The sequence below is a fragment of the Podarcis gaigeae genome (genome assembly GCF_964106915.1).
Source record: "Podarcis gaigeae genome assembly, chromosome: 15".
Classification (NCBI taxonomy): Eukaryota; Metazoa; Chordata; class Lepidosauria; order Squamata; family Lacertidae; genus Podarcis; species Podarcis gaigeae.
In genome coordinates, this window is record NC_139692.1 from 16,511,928 (window position 1) to 16,530,773 (window position 18,846).

At 51.9% G+C, this 18,846-nt stretch overlaps 3 protein-coding genes across 5 annotated transcripts in view; all 3 read left to right on the top strand.

Annotated features, from left to right (window-relative positions):
- KMT2A (lysine methyltransferase 2A) overlaps positions 1–8,247 on the top strand; it is a 46,322-nt gene extending 38,075 nt beyond the window's left edge. For both annotated transcript variants that reach the window (XM_083714206.1, XM_083714207.1), the window contains exons 28-36: positions 203–286; positions 855–919; positions 1,284–1,454; positions 1,726–1,800; positions 2,286–2,460; positions 3,023–3,130; positions 3,379–3,462; positions 3,846–3,975; positions 4,716–8,247. In XM_083714206.1, coding sequence (XP_083570332.1) covers positions 203–286; positions 855–919; positions 1,284–1,454; positions 1,726–1,800; positions 2,286–2,460; positions 3,023–3,130; positions 3,379–3,462; positions 3,846–3,975; positions 4,716–4,991 — 1,168 coding nt within the window. In that variant the 3' untranslated portion in view covers positions 4,992–8,247. The remainder of the gene's footprint in view (positions 1–202; positions 287–854; positions 920–1,283; positions 1,455–1,725; positions 1,801–2,285; positions 2,461–3,022; positions 3,131–3,378; positions 3,463–3,845; positions 3,976–4,715) is intronic.
- A 2,271-nt stretch (positions 8,248–10,518) lies between these two features.
- TTC36 (tetratricopeptide repeat domain 36) lies at positions 10,519–12,832 on the top strand. The gene is made up of 3 exons (XM_083713835.1): positions 10,519–10,843; positions 11,673–11,861; positions 12,395–12,832. Exons 1-3 carry the CDS (start codon positions 10,735–10,737, stop codon positions 12,691–12,693), a joined length of 597 nt encoding a protein of 198 aa, XP_083569961.1. The 5' UTR covers positions 10,519–10,734; the 3' UTR covers positions 12,694–12,832.
- Positions 12,833–14,008: 1,176 nt separating this feature from the next.
- TMEM25 (transmembrane protein 25) lies at positions 14,009–18,523 on the top strand. Of its 2 annotated transcripts, none has more exons than XM_083713766.1 (8): positions 14,009–14,481; positions 14,575–14,904; positions 15,144–15,434; positions 15,717–15,848; positions 15,931–15,961; positions 16,311–16,411; positions 16,513–16,599; positions 17,969–18,523. In XM_083713766.1, the coding sequence occupies exons 1-8, from the start codon at positions 14,427–14,429 to the stop codon at positions 18,040–18,042; spliced, it is 1,101 nt and encodes a 366-aa protein (XP_083569892.1). In that variant the 5' UTR covers positions 14,009–14,426; the 3' UTR covers positions 18,043–18,523. The 2 variants fall into 2 exon arrangements, with proteins under 2 accessions (XP_083569892.1, XP_083569893.1); XM_083713767.1 differs by having other exon boundaries at positions 14,575–14,724.
- Positions 18,524–18,846: the final 323 nt, after the last annotated feature.

The window sequence follows — 18,846 nt, forward strand, 5'->3', positions numbered from 1 at the left end:
TTTACTCCATATTATTATGAGAGATTCCTTTAGAAAACCCAACAGCTATGTTTTTAAAATGGAGTTTATCTTGTAAATGCTGCTTGATAAATGTTGCTTCTTGGAGAGCCAGAGAGGTTAGTCTTGCATTGGCTGCAAGTGGAGCATTATCTGGCTTGTGACTAGTCATTGTAGTATTCCTGAGTAATCTTGTCTGTTCCAGGATTCCTACCCTGAAGATGCACATGGAGGAAGAAGAGGAAGGGGCCGCAAGTGTAGAGCAGCCCCCACCCAAAGTGGCAGACAGGTAAGGCAGTCTCTCAGGTTGTGGTCATATCAAGAGTGTCTGTGTTTTATGTATGCTTCTGGGGTGGGAGGGATGTTGGCAGGCAGAGGTACACATGTGCCTGGCTGCACAAACATTGTTCTGCCCCAAGAAAGCAAGCATACTTCTTAATATGTGTTGGGCAGTTCCAACAATGAAACACTGATAACCAGAGCCTACAGTGGGGTCACTCTACTGCTGACCTCAGAAGCTTTAAGTTTTCTCTACTTGCCTAAAACATGGAGACCCCTCTCAGAAAGCTCCAAGTGATGTTCTTTGCATTGAACATCCCAGTTTTCCACCTGCCCTACTGTTTAGAAAGACGGGCAGTGCTGTGCTGTGGCTTGGTCCATTTTTTTGGAGCGCTTGCCACTCAGCCAAACGTATTATAAGTAGCAGGCCTCTCCATCCAGTGGAGACTCACGGCTCAGAGTGTTTTGTTTAGCTTCTCCCTTTGGCATCTGCTGGGGAATCAAAACTCCTAAAAGGCTTCAGTTGTTGAAACAGGAGCGGATTCTTGCCTTGTTTCCAGCTGTGCTTCTCTCCACAGGCAAATGGCATCTGTTCCAGAATCACAGACAGCACAGAGCACTGCAAGTGAGCAAGAGCCCACAGGTATGTTGTCCATCGACCTCAAGTACAAACTGAGCACCAGTTCACAGATGTTCCACTTGGAAAGGCACATATATCTTCAAAATATTTTTTTGTTTTATTGTGTTTTTATACCTTGCTGGAAGCCACCCAGTGTGGCTGGGAAAACCCAGCCAGATGGGCAGGGTATCAGTAATAAAATTACTATTATCACTCCCAGTTGTAAGCTTGCCCTATGATTCTCCTTGTATGACAGCCCTGCTTGAGAGAGCCCTCAGCAGCTCTCTTAGTTCATGAGAGCCTTTCCCTACATTCTTAATGTTCATTATTAGGTGGCTTTGGCTTTGCCAAGGACTCTGGAGGTAAGAAGATCTTGTTTTCCTTCCAGACTCCAGAGCTTCTGAGGATGAAGAGAGCACTTTCAGCTCCCCACTCATGTTCTGGTTGCAGCAAGAGCGGAAGAGAAAGGAGAGCCTCGCTGAGAAGAAGCCCAAGAAAGGATTGATCTTTGAGATCTCAAGCGATGATGGATTTCAGATCTGTGCTGAAAGTATTGAAGGTGGGAAATGGGGCAAGTGGGGCAGGTGACATCTGATGCAGCTGCTTTGGGGTTAGATGCATTTTCGCTGTGCTCATCTTACAAAGGTCACCTTTAACTGCTTTGCACCCTTTCCAAGTGCTGCAGGGGGCAGCCCTGCATGAAGTTTGCAGGAATGCAGAGCCACCTGGCAGCAATTGTGAATTTTACGGTTTAAAAAGGAGCGAAAGGGAAGCTTTTCTGGGACACTCCTCCCTCCCACTGAATCATTTCTTGTTTATCTTCATCTCAGAGGCCTGGCAATCCCTAACTGACAAGGTTCAGGAGGCTCGTTCCAATGCCCGCTTGAAGCAGCTATCCTTCGCAGGTAAGAAAGGCAGGAGCAGGGTTGGGAATTCCAAACCCCTTGCATGGATAGGAAGACAGTAAGAAAGTGCCTTGAATGTCACTGCTGTCCTGTAGGCCAAGACCTAGGCAGGGACTTTGCCATCTGGGCCTGCTTCCTTGCGCTACATAAACACTAGAAAGAGTCTCACAGGATGCCCTGTTTTTTTAGGATACAGTACTTTGGTTGTACAAACAGCTTAAGGACAAAGAATGGGGTTTGTGCTTCTTTTAGGACACCCTCTGCATCTTTTAAGCCCATGCCTGGCCGTGGAGATTTGGGCCCATTTGAGCTGCTCCACCAGTTTCTAGAGCTGCTTTTTGCCTAAAGGCTGGGCCATGTTGCCACCACCACCACCTGGCTTCTTCTTACAAGGAGGACTGAAGGGAGCCACTGGGCTCAGCCTGGGCGGGACAGCCTCTTCTACTAGCAAGCTGCCTTCCCTGTCTACTCTCTCCTTATTCCAGGTGTGAGCGGATTGAGGATGCTGGGAATTCTGCACGATGCTGTTGTGTTCCTGATAGAACAGCTGTCTGGAGCAAAGCACTGCCACAACTACAAGTTCCGGTTCCATAAGCCAGAGGAGGCCAAGGAGCCCCCAGTGAACCCACATGGCTCTGCCAGAGCTGAAGTGCACCTCAGGTCAGTGGCAGACTCTGCTCTCATTAAAACCAAAGCACCTGCTTCAGAGATCCTTCAGTGGTTTGGGGGTGAGGCTTTCTGTGGAGAGACAGTGAAAATAAATTCTTCTTCAAATATCAGTTTGGCAGGGAGGCACATGAATAGCATGTCATCATTGAATGAACAGACCTGGGCCCAAGGTCAATGATGAACAGACTTGGGCCCAGGTGCTCCCTAGTTGGCATATAGGAGGAATCCAGGAAGGAGCGGGTTAACTGCCCCAACTGTTCAAGACAAGGAGGGTCACATGATGGAAGACCAGAGTATCTCTACCCCCAGGGAGGAAAAGGTTGCTAGAATCCCACAGAAGGCTCTACAAAGGGGCTGCTGTGGTTTTAGCTCAGACCAGACACTTTGAAGTTTCTCCACACAGTGTGGGGAGCCAGTGTAGAGCCTAGTGGGCTTCTGGCAGCCGGTCTGGGAATGTCTCATTGTCCTGGAGGAGAGAGGAGCATTGTGTGGCTTGTAAGGCAGCCTGTTAACCCTGAGAGCCAGTCTCACGCCTCTTGGATCTGCATTGCAGGAAGTCTGCCTTCGACATGTTCAATTTCCTGGCTTCTAAGCACCGCCAGCCGCCAGAGTACAACCCCAACGATGAGGAGGAAGAGGAGGTGCAGCTGAAGTCTGCCCGGTACATAGCGGGTGCGGAGGCGAGTTGGTGGGGAGGGCTAGAAGGCTGCTCATTTTTGATGTTGCCGGCAGTGGTGGGAAGCTAAAGAACGGGGAAGGGGTGCAGATTTTGCCTCCTGCAGCTGCCCCATAAGCCAGCCTCTCATCAGTTGGCACTGCAAAGTGGCTTGTGGAGCAAGGTGGGGCTTGGCAGCTCAAAGGCCCCATTAGTTGAACTCTCTCAAGCAGCCTCTTTCTTCCTCTCTTCAGGAGGGCAACCAGCATGGACCTTCCCATGCCCATGCGGTTCCGACACTTGAAGAAAACCTCCAAGGAGGCAGTTGGTGTCTACAGGTAGGTGGGTGGGAGTTGGTAGGCACTGGCAGAGGAAGAGGGGGGCAGGGGGAGCACATTGCCCCCGGCAGCACGATCCCGGTGGGGTTCCATCACAGCTGCCACCACTGGATGCCACGCCCCCGCCTGCTCTCCGCCGCTGTTGATAGGTGGAGGCCACCTTAGCAGGGTAAACGATGGGGAGGGTAGAACAGCCTGAGCCAGCATGGCTTAGCAGAACAGCAATGAGAAAGTGCCTGGAACGACTCTCCAAGGTCATGTGGACAGATCTGCTCCTAGCTGGGTGGCCTGCCTGCCTGCCTCCACGTTCAGGGTGAGGCTTGCTACCTCTATAGTTGCAGCACCTAACACCTGTGGCTGCGCTGTGTGTTCCTCCTTGGCAGGTCTCCTATCCACGGCCGGGGCCTGTTTTGCAAAAGAAACATCGATGCAGGAGAGATGGTGATCGAGTATGCCGGCAACGTAATCCGTTCCATCCTAACTGACAAGCGTGAGAAGTACTACGACAGCAAGGTAAGCCTTAGCAACAGCGGAGGCACTGCTGAAACCCAGCTGGTCATGAGTGCTGGCCACAGGGGCCCTGAGGTTCTCCTGAGCGAGGACAAGGGCTTCCTAGGCCTTCAGTAAAGCACTGGGAAAAGCAGGCCCTGGGTTCTTTGGTCGGAATGCACAGTGCAGGGGTCACCCTGCCCGCACTTGAGCAGTTCCTCCTTACGTAAGGCAAGTGCCAGCACTTAAGCCTTGGAAGCAAAAGAGGGATGAGAAGTGGTGGCTGCACAGGAAGAGGTTGATTTTCCTGCAGAAGGGAGGGGGGTCCTCAGCTGGGTTGTCCCTCCCACTTGCTTCACTAGGCAGGATTATGTAAATTAGGTTGAATTTACCCCTTAGTGGGTTGGCGACCCTTCCTTCTTGCCCAGCTCCCAGTGCAGGTAGGGTGACAGCTTGCCTGTAATCCTTTTCTGGGTTGCTGAGAAGAGAGGTTCTGTTGCTATTGCCTTCAGGAAAACTGGGAAGCAGAAGATGGCTCAGAGAGCAGCTAGTCCTCCCTCGCAGTGGCCCCTGTTCTCCCTTCAGGAGACTCTCCCTGGCATGTGTGAACTACGTCCTTTGGCAACCTTTTAAAAGGCGTGTTGAACAGGCATAGGTTGGCTTTTATGTTGCAGCTGGTCTTGTCTGAAGGGTTAGCTGTGGTGGTGCCCTGTGACCTGAAACCATCCCATCCTCTCTCCCTGCCCCCTCCTCTCCTGGCCCAGGGCATCGGCTGCTACATGTTCCGCATTGATGACTCTGAGGTGGTGGACGCCACCATGCACGGGAACGCAGCCCGCTTCATCAACCACTCCTGTGAGCCCAACTGCTACTCCCGAGTCATCAACATTGATGGGCAGAAGCACATAGTCATATTTGCCATGCGCAAGATCTACCGCGGCGAGGAGCTGACCTACGACTACAAGTTCCCTATCGAAGACGCCAGCAACAAGCTGCCCTGCAATTGCGGTGCCAAGAAATGCCGCCGGTTCCTCAACTGAACGCTGACCTGACCTGGCTGTCGTAGGGGTTGGGCTCCGCCAGTCTCAGGCGTGGGGTGGGTGGGGTGGCCCTCCCATGGCAAGTGGGTCAAGCCAGGCAGCAGGTGGCCGAGGCCTGGTATTGTTTGCTGCCTCCTTGGCTTTGTGAAAGGTCCTGCCCAGATGATGGACTTCGTTGTCCCGTCTTGCAAGGAAAACTGCTGGAGTGTTGGGCTGCTGCAGCAGCCAAGGACTGCCTTGAGAGGTGGGGCTTCCCTTCCCGCACACTTTGGTGGGCCCTTGCCTCCTCAGACTTGGAGACATGGCCTGCAGGTCTCTGTGAGCTGCCCTTGTGTCTTGCCTCTGTCTGGCTGTTCCCTGAAATTCCCATGACTTGTCGAGGAATAGCTCATCAGTATTTGAGCAGGCAAGCAATGCGGACTGAGGGCTTCCATGCGCTTTGGATGAGGTTAGGTTAGAAGTGCAGCCAAGGAGGACTCCCTGCCCTAGGAAGCAGGCTGTCCTGCCAGGCATTCAGTCCCTAGAGCCCTCTCCCTGCCCTGCACCTGCCCTCCAGTTGGGACTCCAGAGGAAACTGAGCCCCACAGGCAGTGGGCCTGGCGCCTCTCTGAGCACCAGCCTACAGCAGCTGGTAACATTTCCTTCCCTACCAGCTGCTCTCTGACATAGGAAAAGGCAGGGAGTGCCAACACTCCCAGTGAGCTAGAGGCTGTGGGTTCCCTGGTCCAAGATTGGGGGACCCAAAGGTGATGGATCTCCCTAGTGGGATCATGTGCCCGTTTAAAAGCAAACACAAGCAGCACAACTTCCTTTCAGCCTCCTTCAGTTGCACCCTCTTGAATTATTATGTCATTGGATTTTACTTGGTTCTTCTGTTTACAGTTTAGTATTTAAGGTTTTGTAAATGTAAATATATTTTGTATATTTTTCTATGAGAAGCACTTCATAGCGAAGAGCACTTATGAAACTATTTTTTCAATTGTGGTTGTCATCCTAATTTAAAAGAATCAGTTTTTAATGACCTTATTATTTTAATAGGATGGGCTTTAGGAGGTTGCTGGCCAGGCCTGCAGTCTGAACCTTCCTCTAGAGAGCAGTGGGGGCAGCGGGGAGAAACTTTCCAGTTTTCTGGACGCTTCGGCTGGACCTCGAATTACACATTGTGGGAGAGAAGATACACACACATCTGCAAGAGGTGTTTTCAACCCAGCATTGATGCTGGGTTTTAACATGGGGGTGGGAGTACAGCACAGAGGGGACCCCCTGACCTTCCTCTCTCTTGGGAAGAGGCCAAAATCCCACCACGCCACACCTCAGTAACCCAACATTTCTGGTCTGCTCCATCTCATGCCACCAGATTAAACTTCCTTGGCTCTGAAACTGCAAGCAAACCTTCCTATGGTTGCCTAGTAAAGCCGCAGCAGCAGCCAGGCTTCTTTTGGGCCAACAAACACATTCCCTATGAAGATCTTGCCTCTCCTGCAGCCCAGCTTCCAGTTGCCTGGGGAGGACAGGCCAGCACTTACTAAGCCTTCCGCTCTAGCTGGAGTGGTACAGGGCGTGTGTCCATTTCTCCTATGGGGGGGGGGGCGCAAAACCCAAGTTTGGGTTGCCTGTGGTGAATGTGGCAGAGTTTTTGGGGAATCGAGTAGCCCTCCAGCTTTCCTGTTCCAGGCTGCCACATCCTGTGGGCCAAAGAGGAACATAATTTGCGTGTCCCCTGCTGCTACCAAAGCCCTGAGCCAGTAGCTGCCTGGTCAAAAGAGAGTTCTGTCCCTTGCTTCTTCCTCTCTTCCACAAGGAAGTTCCAAGCAAGGAACAGGAGGAGGAGGAGCACAAGCACGTGGCTCAGGGCAGAGCTGGACTGTGGTCCAAGCTCACTGACATTTGCTGCTGCTGTTGCTGCTGCTAAACCCTGTTCTGACTGAGCTCAGCAGCAGGCAGCCACTATGGCCAGTAACCCAAGGAAGAAGGCATGCATGCCACTGTGCCTGGGCTCCATGGGGAGGCCAGCAGGAACGGAGAGAAGGAAGGGTTGGGGTCTTGGCCAGTTGTGTTGGCTCTGATCCATGGAGCAAAGTGAGGAGCTCCACGCGGCTTCCTGGCAATATGAATGTATAATTTCTAAGGACTGACAGAGATCATGATACCTGAGAATACTAAGAGTCAAACCTTTAAGGTGTTTATTTTTTTAAAGGAAAAGCGGGTCACTGCAAAGGGCTGGGGTATAATAATCTTCTCTTCATTGTCCTCCCTTGCGAAGCAATACCGGGTTCTTGTTCTTTGTGCAGAATCATGTCGTTCTCACCCAGATTGCTGCTCCGTCCTCCTCCCCTCCACCATCTCCTTCTCCCACACACCTGCAAGTTTTTATAACTATAAATATGGTATATATAGGAACAAATATCGTACTGCACCATGTCTTGAAGCCTGGCTTTGAATTCTCTTTAACACTATAGATAAGAGTTGTGTTCCAGTTGCTCAAAAGGCAGGAAAACCAGCAAGCCAGAGGCTTCGGGGCCAGTTGACGTCTCCCTCCTCCAAGGAGGACTGGGTAAGGGACCGGGGGGGTGGAGGGGTGGGTGCTCTGGCTCAGTCTGCCTGCATGCAAACCCCCAGGAAGCTGTTGGGGGCTTGGCTATGAATTCTCCTGACCTTCGGTGTTAACAGTCAGTTCTTGTACAACTTGTTTCTTGCCGCCTTCGATGCCTCCTCCTGGGTTCTGATTGTTGAGGTACCAAAACGGCATCATCTGCTTTCCTGGTACCTTAACAAGGTCCTGCAGCTTTGCCTCTCAGCCGAGAACTGTGCTCGTGATGTTCCTTTGATTCAACGTAGCCGTCTTTTAATAGCTCAAGGTAGTGAATAATTGTCTCAAACCGTGCAAAAGCTACGCAAACAGGGTTTTGTTCCAGAGAAAAAGCAACTTATCATGTAAAACCAATCTCTCTCTCTTTGTTTTATTTCTTGTGTTCTTCCAGATTGTTTGGGTTTTTGTTTGTTTGTTTGTTTTCTTTAAAAAGAGGAAACGCGTCTCTCGTGCTGCATCAGTGTTAATTCCCTGTCATCGTCACAGGGATGAAGGAAGTACTTTCAGTAGTTCAAGAAATGACTGAAAAGTTCCATGAAAGACTGAATGTAAAAACAAGTGTATATAGTTGTACAAAAAAAGGAGTTTTTAAACATGTTTATTTTCTATGCACTTTTTTATTTAAGTGATAGTTTAATTAATAAACATGTCAAGTTTATTGCTTCAGAGGATGGTGTTTTCATTTATTGATCAAGGCTGTGGAGGTTTTCAGCAGGGGAGGGGGGCTAGTTTGTATATAGCTCTCAAGAAACAATAAAAAAGGAAGCCACCTCTTCTAGGCTGCACCATACAAACACAAGGTAAGACCATTTACTTCACCTCTTGGGATTCTTTCCTTGTTGCAATACAGTCATACCTCAGAAGTTGAATGCCTTTCAAGATGAACATTTTGGCTCCTGAACACCGCAAGCCTGGAAATGATTGTTCCTGTTTGTGAACATTATTTGGAACCCGAAGGTCCATCGTGGCTTCTGATTGGCTGCATGAGCTTCCTGCAGCCATTCAGAAGCTGTGCCTTGGTTCCCAAACGTTTTGGAAGTCGGATGACTGTATATCTGATATTCTGTAAGGTGAACGTGCTGCAACAGTCTTACATGCTTCCTTGTCCAAAAGCAAAAGGGAAACCTTGTAGGGAAAGAGATACCTCATTGCTGAATCCAAATAAAGGCCCATCTAGTCCAGCCTTCTCTTCTCACAGAGGCTGAACACACACTCTTCTCACATAGGCTGAACACACAAAGGGAAGCCCACAGTGAAGACCCAGGTGCAAAGGGTATCCCTGCCATTGGTACACCGAAACTGATGTTTCTGCTGCTTCCAATACTGGAAGTAGTACACAGCCATCATTGACTAGGAGTTTAAAAGCTTCTCTGCCACCCTTTTCATTTTAGGTGCCAGCAAACTGGTTCAGGTGGAGCCCATCCCTTTTGCATTGGTCCAGCTTATCCCCAAAAGTCCCATAAAGGTAAAGGTACCCCTGACTGTTGGGTCCAGTCGCGGACGACGGGGGTTGCTCACTCATCTTGCTCTTTAGGCTGAGGGAGCCCGTTCGTCTGCAGACAGCTTCCGGGTCATGTGGCCAGCATGACAGCTGCTGCTGGCGCACGGAAACGCCATTTACCTTCCCGCCGGAGTGGTACCTATTTATCTACTTGCACTTGACGTGCCTTTGAACTGCTAGGTGGACAGGAGCTGGGACTGAACAACGGGAGCTCACCCCGTCGCAGGGATTCGAACTGCAGACCTTCCGATCCGCAAGCCCTAGGCTCTGTGGTTTAGACCACAGCGCCACCCGCGTCCCTTGGCATCTTGCAAATCCATGCCCAGCCTCCTGACGCCACTGTCTCATCCATGCGTTGAGACTGCTCGCTCTTTTACCTGGCCTTGTGCATTTCAAGGAATGCATCCCAAGCTCAAAAGTCCCCACAAGAGTAGTGCAGCTGGCATAGTGTTGTTGCACAAGAGAAACAATAATTGTGGCTGGCACAGGTGTGGTTTATATCCTGGCAAACACTGATCGCCTGCATGGTTCCGCCACATCTGGAGAGTGTTCTCATACCACCATGAGGGTAGCCAGTGAGTGGGGCAGGGGCATTATTTTCCCAGATTAGCTTGAGCCCATTGTTTCCCACGGGACATGATGTCCCTGTGCACTGCCCCTTTGGCAGGCATAGCATCCAGGCATAGTTGCAGTCTTGATACAGTGGTACCTCGGGTTAAGTACTTAATTTGTTCCGGAGGTCCGTTCTTAACCTGAAACTGTTCTTAACCTGAAGCACCACTTTAGCTAATGGGGCCTCCCGCTGCCACCACGCCGCCGGAGCACGATTTCTGTTCTCATCCTGAAGCAAAGTTCTTAACCCGAGGTACTATTTCTGGGTTAGCGGAGTCTGTAACCTGAAGCGTATGTAACCTGAAGCGTATGTAACCCGAGGTACCACTCTATATGGCAGCCAGCTGGCTTCTAACATGCCCCTTTTTTGCCAGGCGGATCAGTGGCAGGCCTGACCTTCATCCACCAAGTTGCCCATTAGTGGACAGATGAATTTCTGGCAGCAGCGGCAGATTCTCAGCAGCGTGGGCTCCCCTCTGCTGTGGAGGGTAGTTGCACTGCATCCTAGCCCCTTCCAGTCTAGCAGATTCGTGGTTTGAACTGCACCGTAACACAGCATAGTAAAACGTGGGACTCAAAACAGTAGCAAATGTAATCCGGATTAGCTACAGAAATCCCCCAAAGCCTGTTAGGAACATTTGGTCTTTACTGCAGCAGGGAAAGCGGCTGGGTCGACTTTTCTCCAGCCCTGCTGTTCCACCGGTGATGCTAGGAACTCTGGGACAGAGCATCTGGGCTGGCTGGAGGTATGTGTGCGCCCTCTCCCTTTTTTGTTATTCCTGCACTGTGTTAGTTCCCGCCCTTCTTGCTCCTCCCCCAGCCCTGGGAGTGTGCTTGGGGGTCAAAAAACTTCCCTGTTTCAGCTCCAGCAACAGCACCCACTTAGACCTAGCCGCAGCAGCAGCAGCAGCAGCAGCAGCAGCAGGGCATTGCCCCATCTCCTCCCCCATTGCTATTGGCTGCTTGGTAAGCCAGCCCCTCCCTCTCTCACCCCCACTTGCTCTCCCAGGTCACTCAAGATCTCATCCGCAGGAGCCGACATGGCAACAGCACACGACAGGGCAGTTTTGCACAGCATATTCCACCCCGACGCCCCTTTTGGCGACCTCTCTGATGAGCTGGAGGAGCAGGAGACCCTCAATGGAGAAGGTGAGTTTGGCTTCTGCATGAGATGGGGCAGGGGAGAGGGACTTTCCTGTCTCTCCTGGAGGCATCAGAGCAGCTTCAAACTGCCAAGAAGTGGAGTTTCAAGGATGGTGGGGGGCTTCAAAGGGGAAAGCCCCACCTCCCCATCTCTGTGTAATTGGAGTAGCAGCAAATCCCTCTGTTTTTCATTAAGGAGACCTTTACAAGGCTCTCATATCATAGCCCTGGAAGAGAGGGCCTCTCCCTCACCATCAGCAGCATAGGAGACAACTCCTAGGGGCCGAGATCCCTTCAACACCCCCCAATAAAATATTTAAGGGGTCTGGGGGCCCCAAAATTCGATGGGCGTTGCCATTGAAATTATGTGTGTGCACCATGTCTTATGATCGATTATGGTGGGTTGGGGTTTATACCTGCCCCCCAAATATTTTATCCAAGTTGGCACCCCTGGTCTGCAGCCGGGGGAGGCTGCTTTCAGAAACTTGCCAGCCTTTTTCTGCAGGCTTCACGTCCATGGTGGTGCAGCATGACCTCTGATCGTCACCTGACCACAATTCATTGCACTTTGCCCTGGAGAAGGTGGGTGGGCTTTCCCCCACAGGCTTTCTGTCCCCTTGTCCCTGATAAATTTCTGGGCTCTCTTGAACTGCTGCATTTTAGCATTTGTGATGTAGTCAGCCATGTAATTAGCACTGGATTGGAGGCCAGTGGAAGTTCCAGTGGCTGTAGAATGGGGGGGGGGTGCATACCTTTATAGTCTAGCTGTCTTCTGTCCCCCCGCCCTTGACCTGGAGCTATTAACAAAACTGTGCTTCTCCTCATAATGAGACAGAAGCAACCTTTGACCTGGCGCTCCTGGAACAAGCCACTCAGCTAGAGATCCAGGGCATTGAAGCTGCCGAAGCTGGAGACCTGCAGAAGGCCTTGGAGAGATTTGACCGGGCCATTCAGCTGCTTCCTGAGCGAGCCGCAGCCTACAACAACCGGGCCCAGGCCTTCCGCCTCAAGGGCAACACAGCAAGTAAGTGAGCAAGGCAGTGCTGTTCTGTCTCCCCATTTATGCATTGACACAGAGGATGGGGGCCCTCCACCTGGGACAGGCACCATGTCTGCTGTGTAGCCTGAGCCTAGCAAAAGGAGGGCTGAGCAAACCCCCTGGACAGGGAACACCACGTCCCTTGTCCTCTTCAAGGGCTTTTCAGAGACCTTCCCACCAGCTGTTCTCTGGGCTCAATATTGGTGCTGCTGCTTGCTTGGGAACCCACCTACCAGAGCATCTCCCCATGCCACAGCCAGCCCTACAAGGTCCCCGAGAATCAAAGCTCTGAGCTAAGAACCTGCTACCTAAAGTGGAACCCAAACCACCGAAAACAATCCCCAGTCTTAATAAAACAATTGCTTTCCATTTCAACTCTGTCCATGCTGAAGATGGTGCCACTGTGTGGGCACAGCTGCTGCCGCTTCCCCTTCTGCAATATCTCTGCTATGATTCACAAGGCAGGTTCCATGGCGTTCCCCTCCATCATTTGCATGTATTTCTTCTCTCCCCGTCAGGTGCCCTGGAGGACCTGGGTATGGCACTGCAGCTTAGCAGGGGCGTTGGCCGTGTAGCCTGCCAGGCGTTTGTGCAGCGAGGGCTGATCCAGCGCTTGCAAGGCCAGGAGCAAGAGGCCCATAGGGACTTTGAGCAAGCGGCCAGACTGGGCAGTGCCTTTGCCCGTCGTCAGCTGGTCCTGATGAATCCGTACGCAGCCCTCTGCAATCAGATGCTCTCCGAAATGATAAAGAAACTGAGGGGCCCAAGCAAAGAGCCTCAGCTGGAGGCTTCCTCTGGGGAGAAAGTGTGTCGCTAAGGACAAAACGAGGGCTCAGCCTGCAATTTCTCTCCCAAAGGCAAGCTGGGGGTGCTACTCCCCACCTTTCAAGCTCCGAAAAACCTGTGTAATAAGTTTTGTTTCTTTCTTAATAAAGATCTCTGTGACAAAACTGTAATTTTATGTTGTATTAATTGTTCAGATTGAGAAACAATACTTGAGGACTGGAAAGCGGTCAATGTAGCACCAACTTTTTAAAAATGATTCAGAAGGGATCTGGGAAATTACAGGCCTATTTGTTTATCTGCTCCTGGAAAACTGGTGGAAACCAATACAAGTCACAACATTACTATGCAGGGAGTAGGAGGAGCTCTAAAGCAGTGTTATTCAACAGATCCAGACCCAAGACCCACCTCTGAGTCCCAAGCTGCAACATGGGACCCACTTTCACTTTTTATTTATACTTAATATTGCTAATAGTGCACGCTGTTAATTCTAAAATGGCAATTAACAGAGCAATATACATAGTGTTGCCTTAGCATTACTACTAAATGAAAACCAGTGCTGCAATGTGGCAGGAGAAAGGAACAGGCATGTGACTGGCCAGAAATATGCATCGTATTAAAAATTGGCTCCTGCCTTTCTCCTGCCACATCAGAGCATTTGTAGAAATTGATAAAATGGATGTCTCATTCAGAACTTGACCTAGTCTAGACACACATGCAATGCTCCTTTTCGGCTGCTCAGCCTAAGCTGGAATCCAGCTTCTCTGTGACCCACTTGGTGTGGCCTCACAACCCACGAGATCTGCGCAAAGGGATCTCTCCAAACTGAGTGAATGAGCAGTAAAATGGCAAATGCAATTCTGTATAAGTAAGTATAAAGTGATGCACAATGGATTGAAAAATAATAATCCAAGTTTCACAGACCTGCTAAGGGGGTCTGAACTAACCAGGAAAGATCTAGGAGTCCTGGTGGCAGAAGATGACCTGCCCCAAACACACTCATGTGGCCAAGTTCTGGTTTACACACTAATAAAGCACCCATAAACCCCATCACTTCTCAGAATCACCAGTCTTAAAACTCCAAGTGTTTTAAAGGCGGCCTTCCTGATGCCTGTGGGAACTCAAAAGGAGACGGAGTGAAGGCAAAAGTTTCCCCTGGCGGGGTAAGCTCAGGAGTCAAAGAATTGTAGAGTTGGAAGGGACACCCTAGGGTCATCTAGTCCAACCCCCTACAACGCAAGAATGTTAGGGATAGACTGCTTTGGAATAAGGAGGAGCCAGCCAGACAGTTCTGGCAGAGCACCTGTTCGTCATGCAGCGGATCGGGGCCAGTAGGGGGGAGGCAGTCAGCAGAGGCGCATCCCCCTCCCCGTTCTCTGGAAAAGCTCGCGGCCGACAGCCCATTTTGCCCTCGAGGGTTTGCTACGAAGCAAATCTCTTTTGCCCGCCTGCGAAGCGTGGTCGTCGGCCAAGAAGAAGGTGAGGCTCCCGCCGCCGCCGCCGCCGCCGCCTCCCGCACACACGGCGGAGCGAAGGATCCAGACCGGGATTGCCAAGGAGCCCACGTGAAGGAGGAGGCGGAGCGGTGGGCGGCTCTTGCCGGCCAATCATTGCAGCCGCAGCCTCGACGGGACCGGGCTGCGCGGTGCAGGCTCCGCAGTGTGGGAACCCAGAACACAGCGGGCCCCGCGTCCTGCCGGCTGGAGCCCATCAAGGTCGTCTCCTCGGAGCGCCTGCCTGCTGCCCGGCCGGCGGCCAAGGAGGCGTATGGCGCCCGGCAGCCCCCTCTCCGCCCTGCTGCTGCTGCTGCTCCCCCCGCCAGGTGAGAAGGGCGCGCGCTTCACCGAGGGGTCCCGGGCTATGGCTGCTCGCCCCCTCGAGCCGGCTAAGTTATGCTCTTCTCTGCTCTGCGCAGGCCTGGCCGAGCCCGAGACCACCATCGACGGGCGGGCGCTGTCGTTCAGCAGCCTGCAGGAGGCGGAGAGACGGGCCTTCACCTGCCTTTCCGCGGCGCCCAGCCTGGCCTGGTACCTCAACGGCGAGCGGCAGGAGACCAGCGGTTCCGGTAGGTTCCTGGCCACGGGCGACGGCGGCAGTGGCAGTGGCAACGGCGGCGCCTTCGAGGAGAGCAGCAGCAGCACCTTCGTGGTGACAGCGAGGCGCCTGGATCGCCAGCTCAACTGCTCCGCCACCGACCCGGCCACGGGCCACGTCTCCAACGCCTCCGTGCTCCTCAACGTGCAGTGTGAGCGGGGCTCCCGGGCTGGTGGGTGGGTGAGCGACTGATGGATGGCGCCTGGAAATGCCCAGCCACTTCTAAGCTCAGCCCTGCAACCGGGGCTTCCTAGCTCCCATGAATCTGGCGAGGTGTCACCTCCACCTTATCCTTCTGTCCCCCCCACCCTGGAGCCCTCCTGCTTCAAGACAGCACTTTGCAGGCATGCCTAGGGGTACACTGTCTGGTTTTGTGTCTCCCGAAAACAGTTAAACCAGAAATCGTGAAGATGGATGCCCACTATGAAGAGGCGAGGGAGCCGGGACTCCTCCTGGTGCTCTTTGTGTTGGTCCAAGCCAACCCCCCTGCCAACATCACTTGGGTGGACCAAGATGGGCAGCTGATGGTGAACACCTCCAACTTCCTCATTGTGGACACCAAAACCTACCCCTGGCTCACCAACCACACCGTGCAAGTGCAGCTCAGCAGCCGGGCCCAGAACTACTCCTTCAGCGCCTCCAACGATGTGGGCATCATCAACTCCTCTATTCCGCTGCCCGGTAGGGGTTGGGATGTCACCGTCGGTTGGGGGTCCTGGTTGCATGACGGGCCCAATAAGTAAGTAGCAAGTCCTCCCTTTTTCTGCTTGGGTCAGCCGCCACGGCAGTGAGTCCTTGGGGCAAGTGCCCTGCATGGCACAGCCTGCCCAATAACTGGTCTCCTGTCTGAGAGTCTGGGGGAGAGGCTCTCCCTTTGCCCCATACCAGGCAAGGCCTCAGGGTGCAGAGCTGGAAGGTGGCAAACACTCTGAGAGCCCTGACAGGCAATTCTGGTCTCCTCAGGTTTCCTGGACACCCGCATTGAGCTCTCCCTTCTGGTGCTTGTGGTGGGGTGTGTGGCGGCCCTGGCAACTGTCCTAGCCCTTGGTGGTCTCATCAGCTGTGCCATCTACCGGCAGGGCAAGAAGGCGGCAGGTAGGTGAAGGGGAAGCCAAGCAGGATTCTGCCTCCCCCTGCCAGGACTGGCCCTCCCCAATTCTCTTTCTTCATCCTGCAGGACTTGCCCCACCAGCGCCGCTGCCTCTGAGGTAACCTTCCCAGCCGCAGGCTCCTCTTCTAGCGGGACTGAGTTTGGGGTAAAAATGCTTTGCTTGCTCCCTGCCTTCCCCTGCCGTTGTCTATATGGACACCACACTGGGACCCTGGCAGTAAGAGAGCGGCCCAGTTTGCTAGGCACTAGCCACAAGGAGACCACAGTCTAGTCCTAGCGGCAAAGGAACTGAGTTGGAAGGGTGCCAGACAAGTCTTCACTGGAACAGCCCAGAGAACCAGGAGCAGGGTGGAGAATCTGAAAGAATGTGGTCTCAGATCTGCCTCGAGTTGACTTGGGGAAAGAGATGAAGTCTAGTCCAATGGGTTCTTCTGCTCTCACCACAGTGACTCCAACAACCTGAGGCCAATGGCAGCACGGCTTCCCCGGGCAAATATGTCACTCCCTTCCAACCTGCAGCTCAACGACCTCACCCCCGAGACCAAAGGTAGGGTGAAAAGGGGCCTGAAGGTCTCACCCTGGGGCTGGGAGGTATTTGAGGGGGGGAGGCATTGAAAGGCCCCAGCCCCACACCACTTTCCTCTACAGCCAAGGTCAGGATGGAAGGAGCTGCAGTGGAACAGGAGGAAGAGGCCCGCTCTGAGCCAGAGAACAACTTCGCCCTTGTAGAAAGAGGTAAGAAGCGAGGGCTGGGAGGTGGCTGCTCTCTACAGCTAGGGGTTCAGTTTACCCTCTTTACTGAACGCCAGTTTTATTTTGTTTTAATGAGGCAAGTTTGGGCTAAGGGAAGCTGCACCAGATATTGGGCAGATGTCTCCCCCCCACCCAAGAGATGCTTTCTTCTGGGGAGGTATCTGAAGAGCTGGGTCAGACAAAAGAACGACCATTTTAAAAATTATGTTTTGACGTAACTAGGAAAGAGATCTTTAGTGCACAGTGACTAGAAAATGAAAATGGCAAATTCCCTGAAAGGTTGTTAGGAAAGGAATTGAAATCAAAACAGCCAGCATTATAGCATCACTATATACAAATCCATAAATACATAAAAATAGAGCATCCATTTCTGCTCACCTCATCTCAGAGAAGGTAATTGAGGAGCTGGAAAACGTTCAGAAGATTATTGAGGGCTGGAGTAGCTCTCTTATGACAAAAAGTACAAAGTCAGGGGCTTTTTAGTCAAGAAGATGAGGGTTCATAACAGAGGTGTACACAAGTATGCCTGTTATGACAAAAGTGGTGGGGTTATTCATAACACGTTAGCCAATGAATCTGCTTAGCGGGAGCTTCAGGATAGAGGTAAAGGCCATTTTCATACAACACATAATGAATTATCAATTTAAAATGTTTCCCTACCTATGGGTTGTGAAGTCTGCAAGTGGGTCTCAGGCTTTATAAGCAAACACAAAATAACCATTGCTGGTAATCCTTAACCAGTATGAAGAATAGCTCTTGCAGCTTTTCTATTTCTTGATGTTTTATAGTCCTGTGTTAACACTTCTAACATCAGAAAGGCTCGAGTCTTTCATTTTTAACACTTGGGAACCACTCTGGTGGCAGAGAAGACTTTTAAGGCCCAAAATTCATGTGATGTAAATCAAGGGGTTGCCATAGCACATCAGTTTAGACTTGCACTTTGGGATCCACTGCTTTAAAAAGATGGCAAGTTTCTGAAGTCTTATCAGTGGCAATTCCTTGGAATAGGTAAATGAAACTTTGGCATTCAAAAGCAGCATATACCTCCATATACCAGGGTTTGGGCCAAACGATGACAGCTGTAGCCTTCTTCCCCAGTTAGACAGGATGACCTTTTTGGCTGGATTATGCTCATAGGGAGGGCCCTGAACCACCGGTTTTGAGTCTTGAAAGTGCTGTTTGGCTCTCCCCACGCTCTGGCTTACAAGACACTGCCTACATCCATTCAGATAGACATACTCAGCCCTTTCTTAACAAAAAGGCCAAAGAAACTGAAATCTAGCCTCTCAAACAATACGTGCTGGGGTTGCATATCTGTCAGTAGCCCAATTCAGTTTCTCTGGCCCTGCAGGTTTTGGCCGATACCCTATGGTTGGATACATCTACAGAGCTTCCAGCATGAGCAGTGATGAGATCTGGCTGTGACGGCTGTTGCTGCACCCACCAGCAGGTGTGAAGAGCAGCAGCGGAAGTCCTGAGGAGGCGGACTTCCAAGGCAGCTTGAACTGCAGGGATGGGGCCTTGCACCTCTAAAGCAAGATCCCATGTGTGAGGCCCCAGTGCCTGAAAGGAGGATATTGAGGACTGTGGTCCAAGGAAGACCTGCAGCTGCCAAGGGCTGCCCCCACCCCACCCCAAGCTGCAGTACATCTCTAGGCCCACCAAGTGACTTGTGTTCCCCTGAAAAACGTCCCTCCCACTATAGCCATCGGTTGGCCCACTCCTCCTTCCTCTTCCCAACCTCAGGGATGGCTCAATCTGCATGTGATGGCTCTTCCTTGGCATGAAGGGGGCCAGCCAGGCCACCGGGAAACTGGCAAGCCCCAGCGCTGCTGCTGCTGCCAACCGAGCTGAAGCATGCTGCTTTGTAGCTTCTGCACTTTACAAATAAATGGATGTGATCAAAGTGCCGTCCCTGTCCTTCCCCTTCAGAAAGCCAATGGAGGGAACCACAGCCTAAGCCCAGGCAAAAGAGGCAGGGCTCAGAAGGAAATACACATTGTGTCTGCTCACCACTAACAGATTTGGCAATGCTCAATGGGCTGAGCTAGCCAGTGTCTGAGCTGGTAAATGACACTTTAAGGGAGGAAAAGGCTCCTTGCTCATTTAAGACTTGTTGCATTTGGATTCTGAGCCCTTTATACGGGCATCCCCTGTACACTACAACAGAGGAATGAATCTGGTCCTGCATGTAAGTAGAGTCTAAGAGCCCCAAATAGCCACAGTACT

Bases quoted from the DNA above. Each gene is read 5' to 3' on its own strand.
- TTC36 (XM_083713835.1), top strand. From the start codon at position 10,735: ATGGCAACAGCACACGACAGGGCAGTTTTGCACAGCATATTCCACCCC. The intron at 10,844-11,672 runs GTGAGTTTGGCT...ATAATGAGACAG, and splicing joins GGAGACCCTCAATGGAGAAG to AAGCAACCTTTGACCTGGCG. The intron at 11,862-12,394 runs GTAAGTGAGCAA...TCTCCCCGTCAG, and splicing joins CCTCAAGGGCAACACAGCAA to GTGCCCTGGAGGACCTGGGT.
- TMEM25 (XM_083713766.1), top strand. From the start codon at position 14,427: ATGGCGCCCGGCAGCCCCCTCTCCGCCCTGCTGCTGCTGCTGCTCCCC. The intron at 15,435-15,716 runs GTAGGGGTTGGG...TGGTCTCCTCAG, and splicing joins CTCCTCTATTCCGCTGCCCG to GTTTCCTGGACACCCGCATT. The intron at 15,962-16,310 runs GTAACCTTCCCA...CTCTCACCACAG, and splicing joins CCAGCGCCGCTGCCTCTGAG to TGACTCCAACAACCTGAGGC.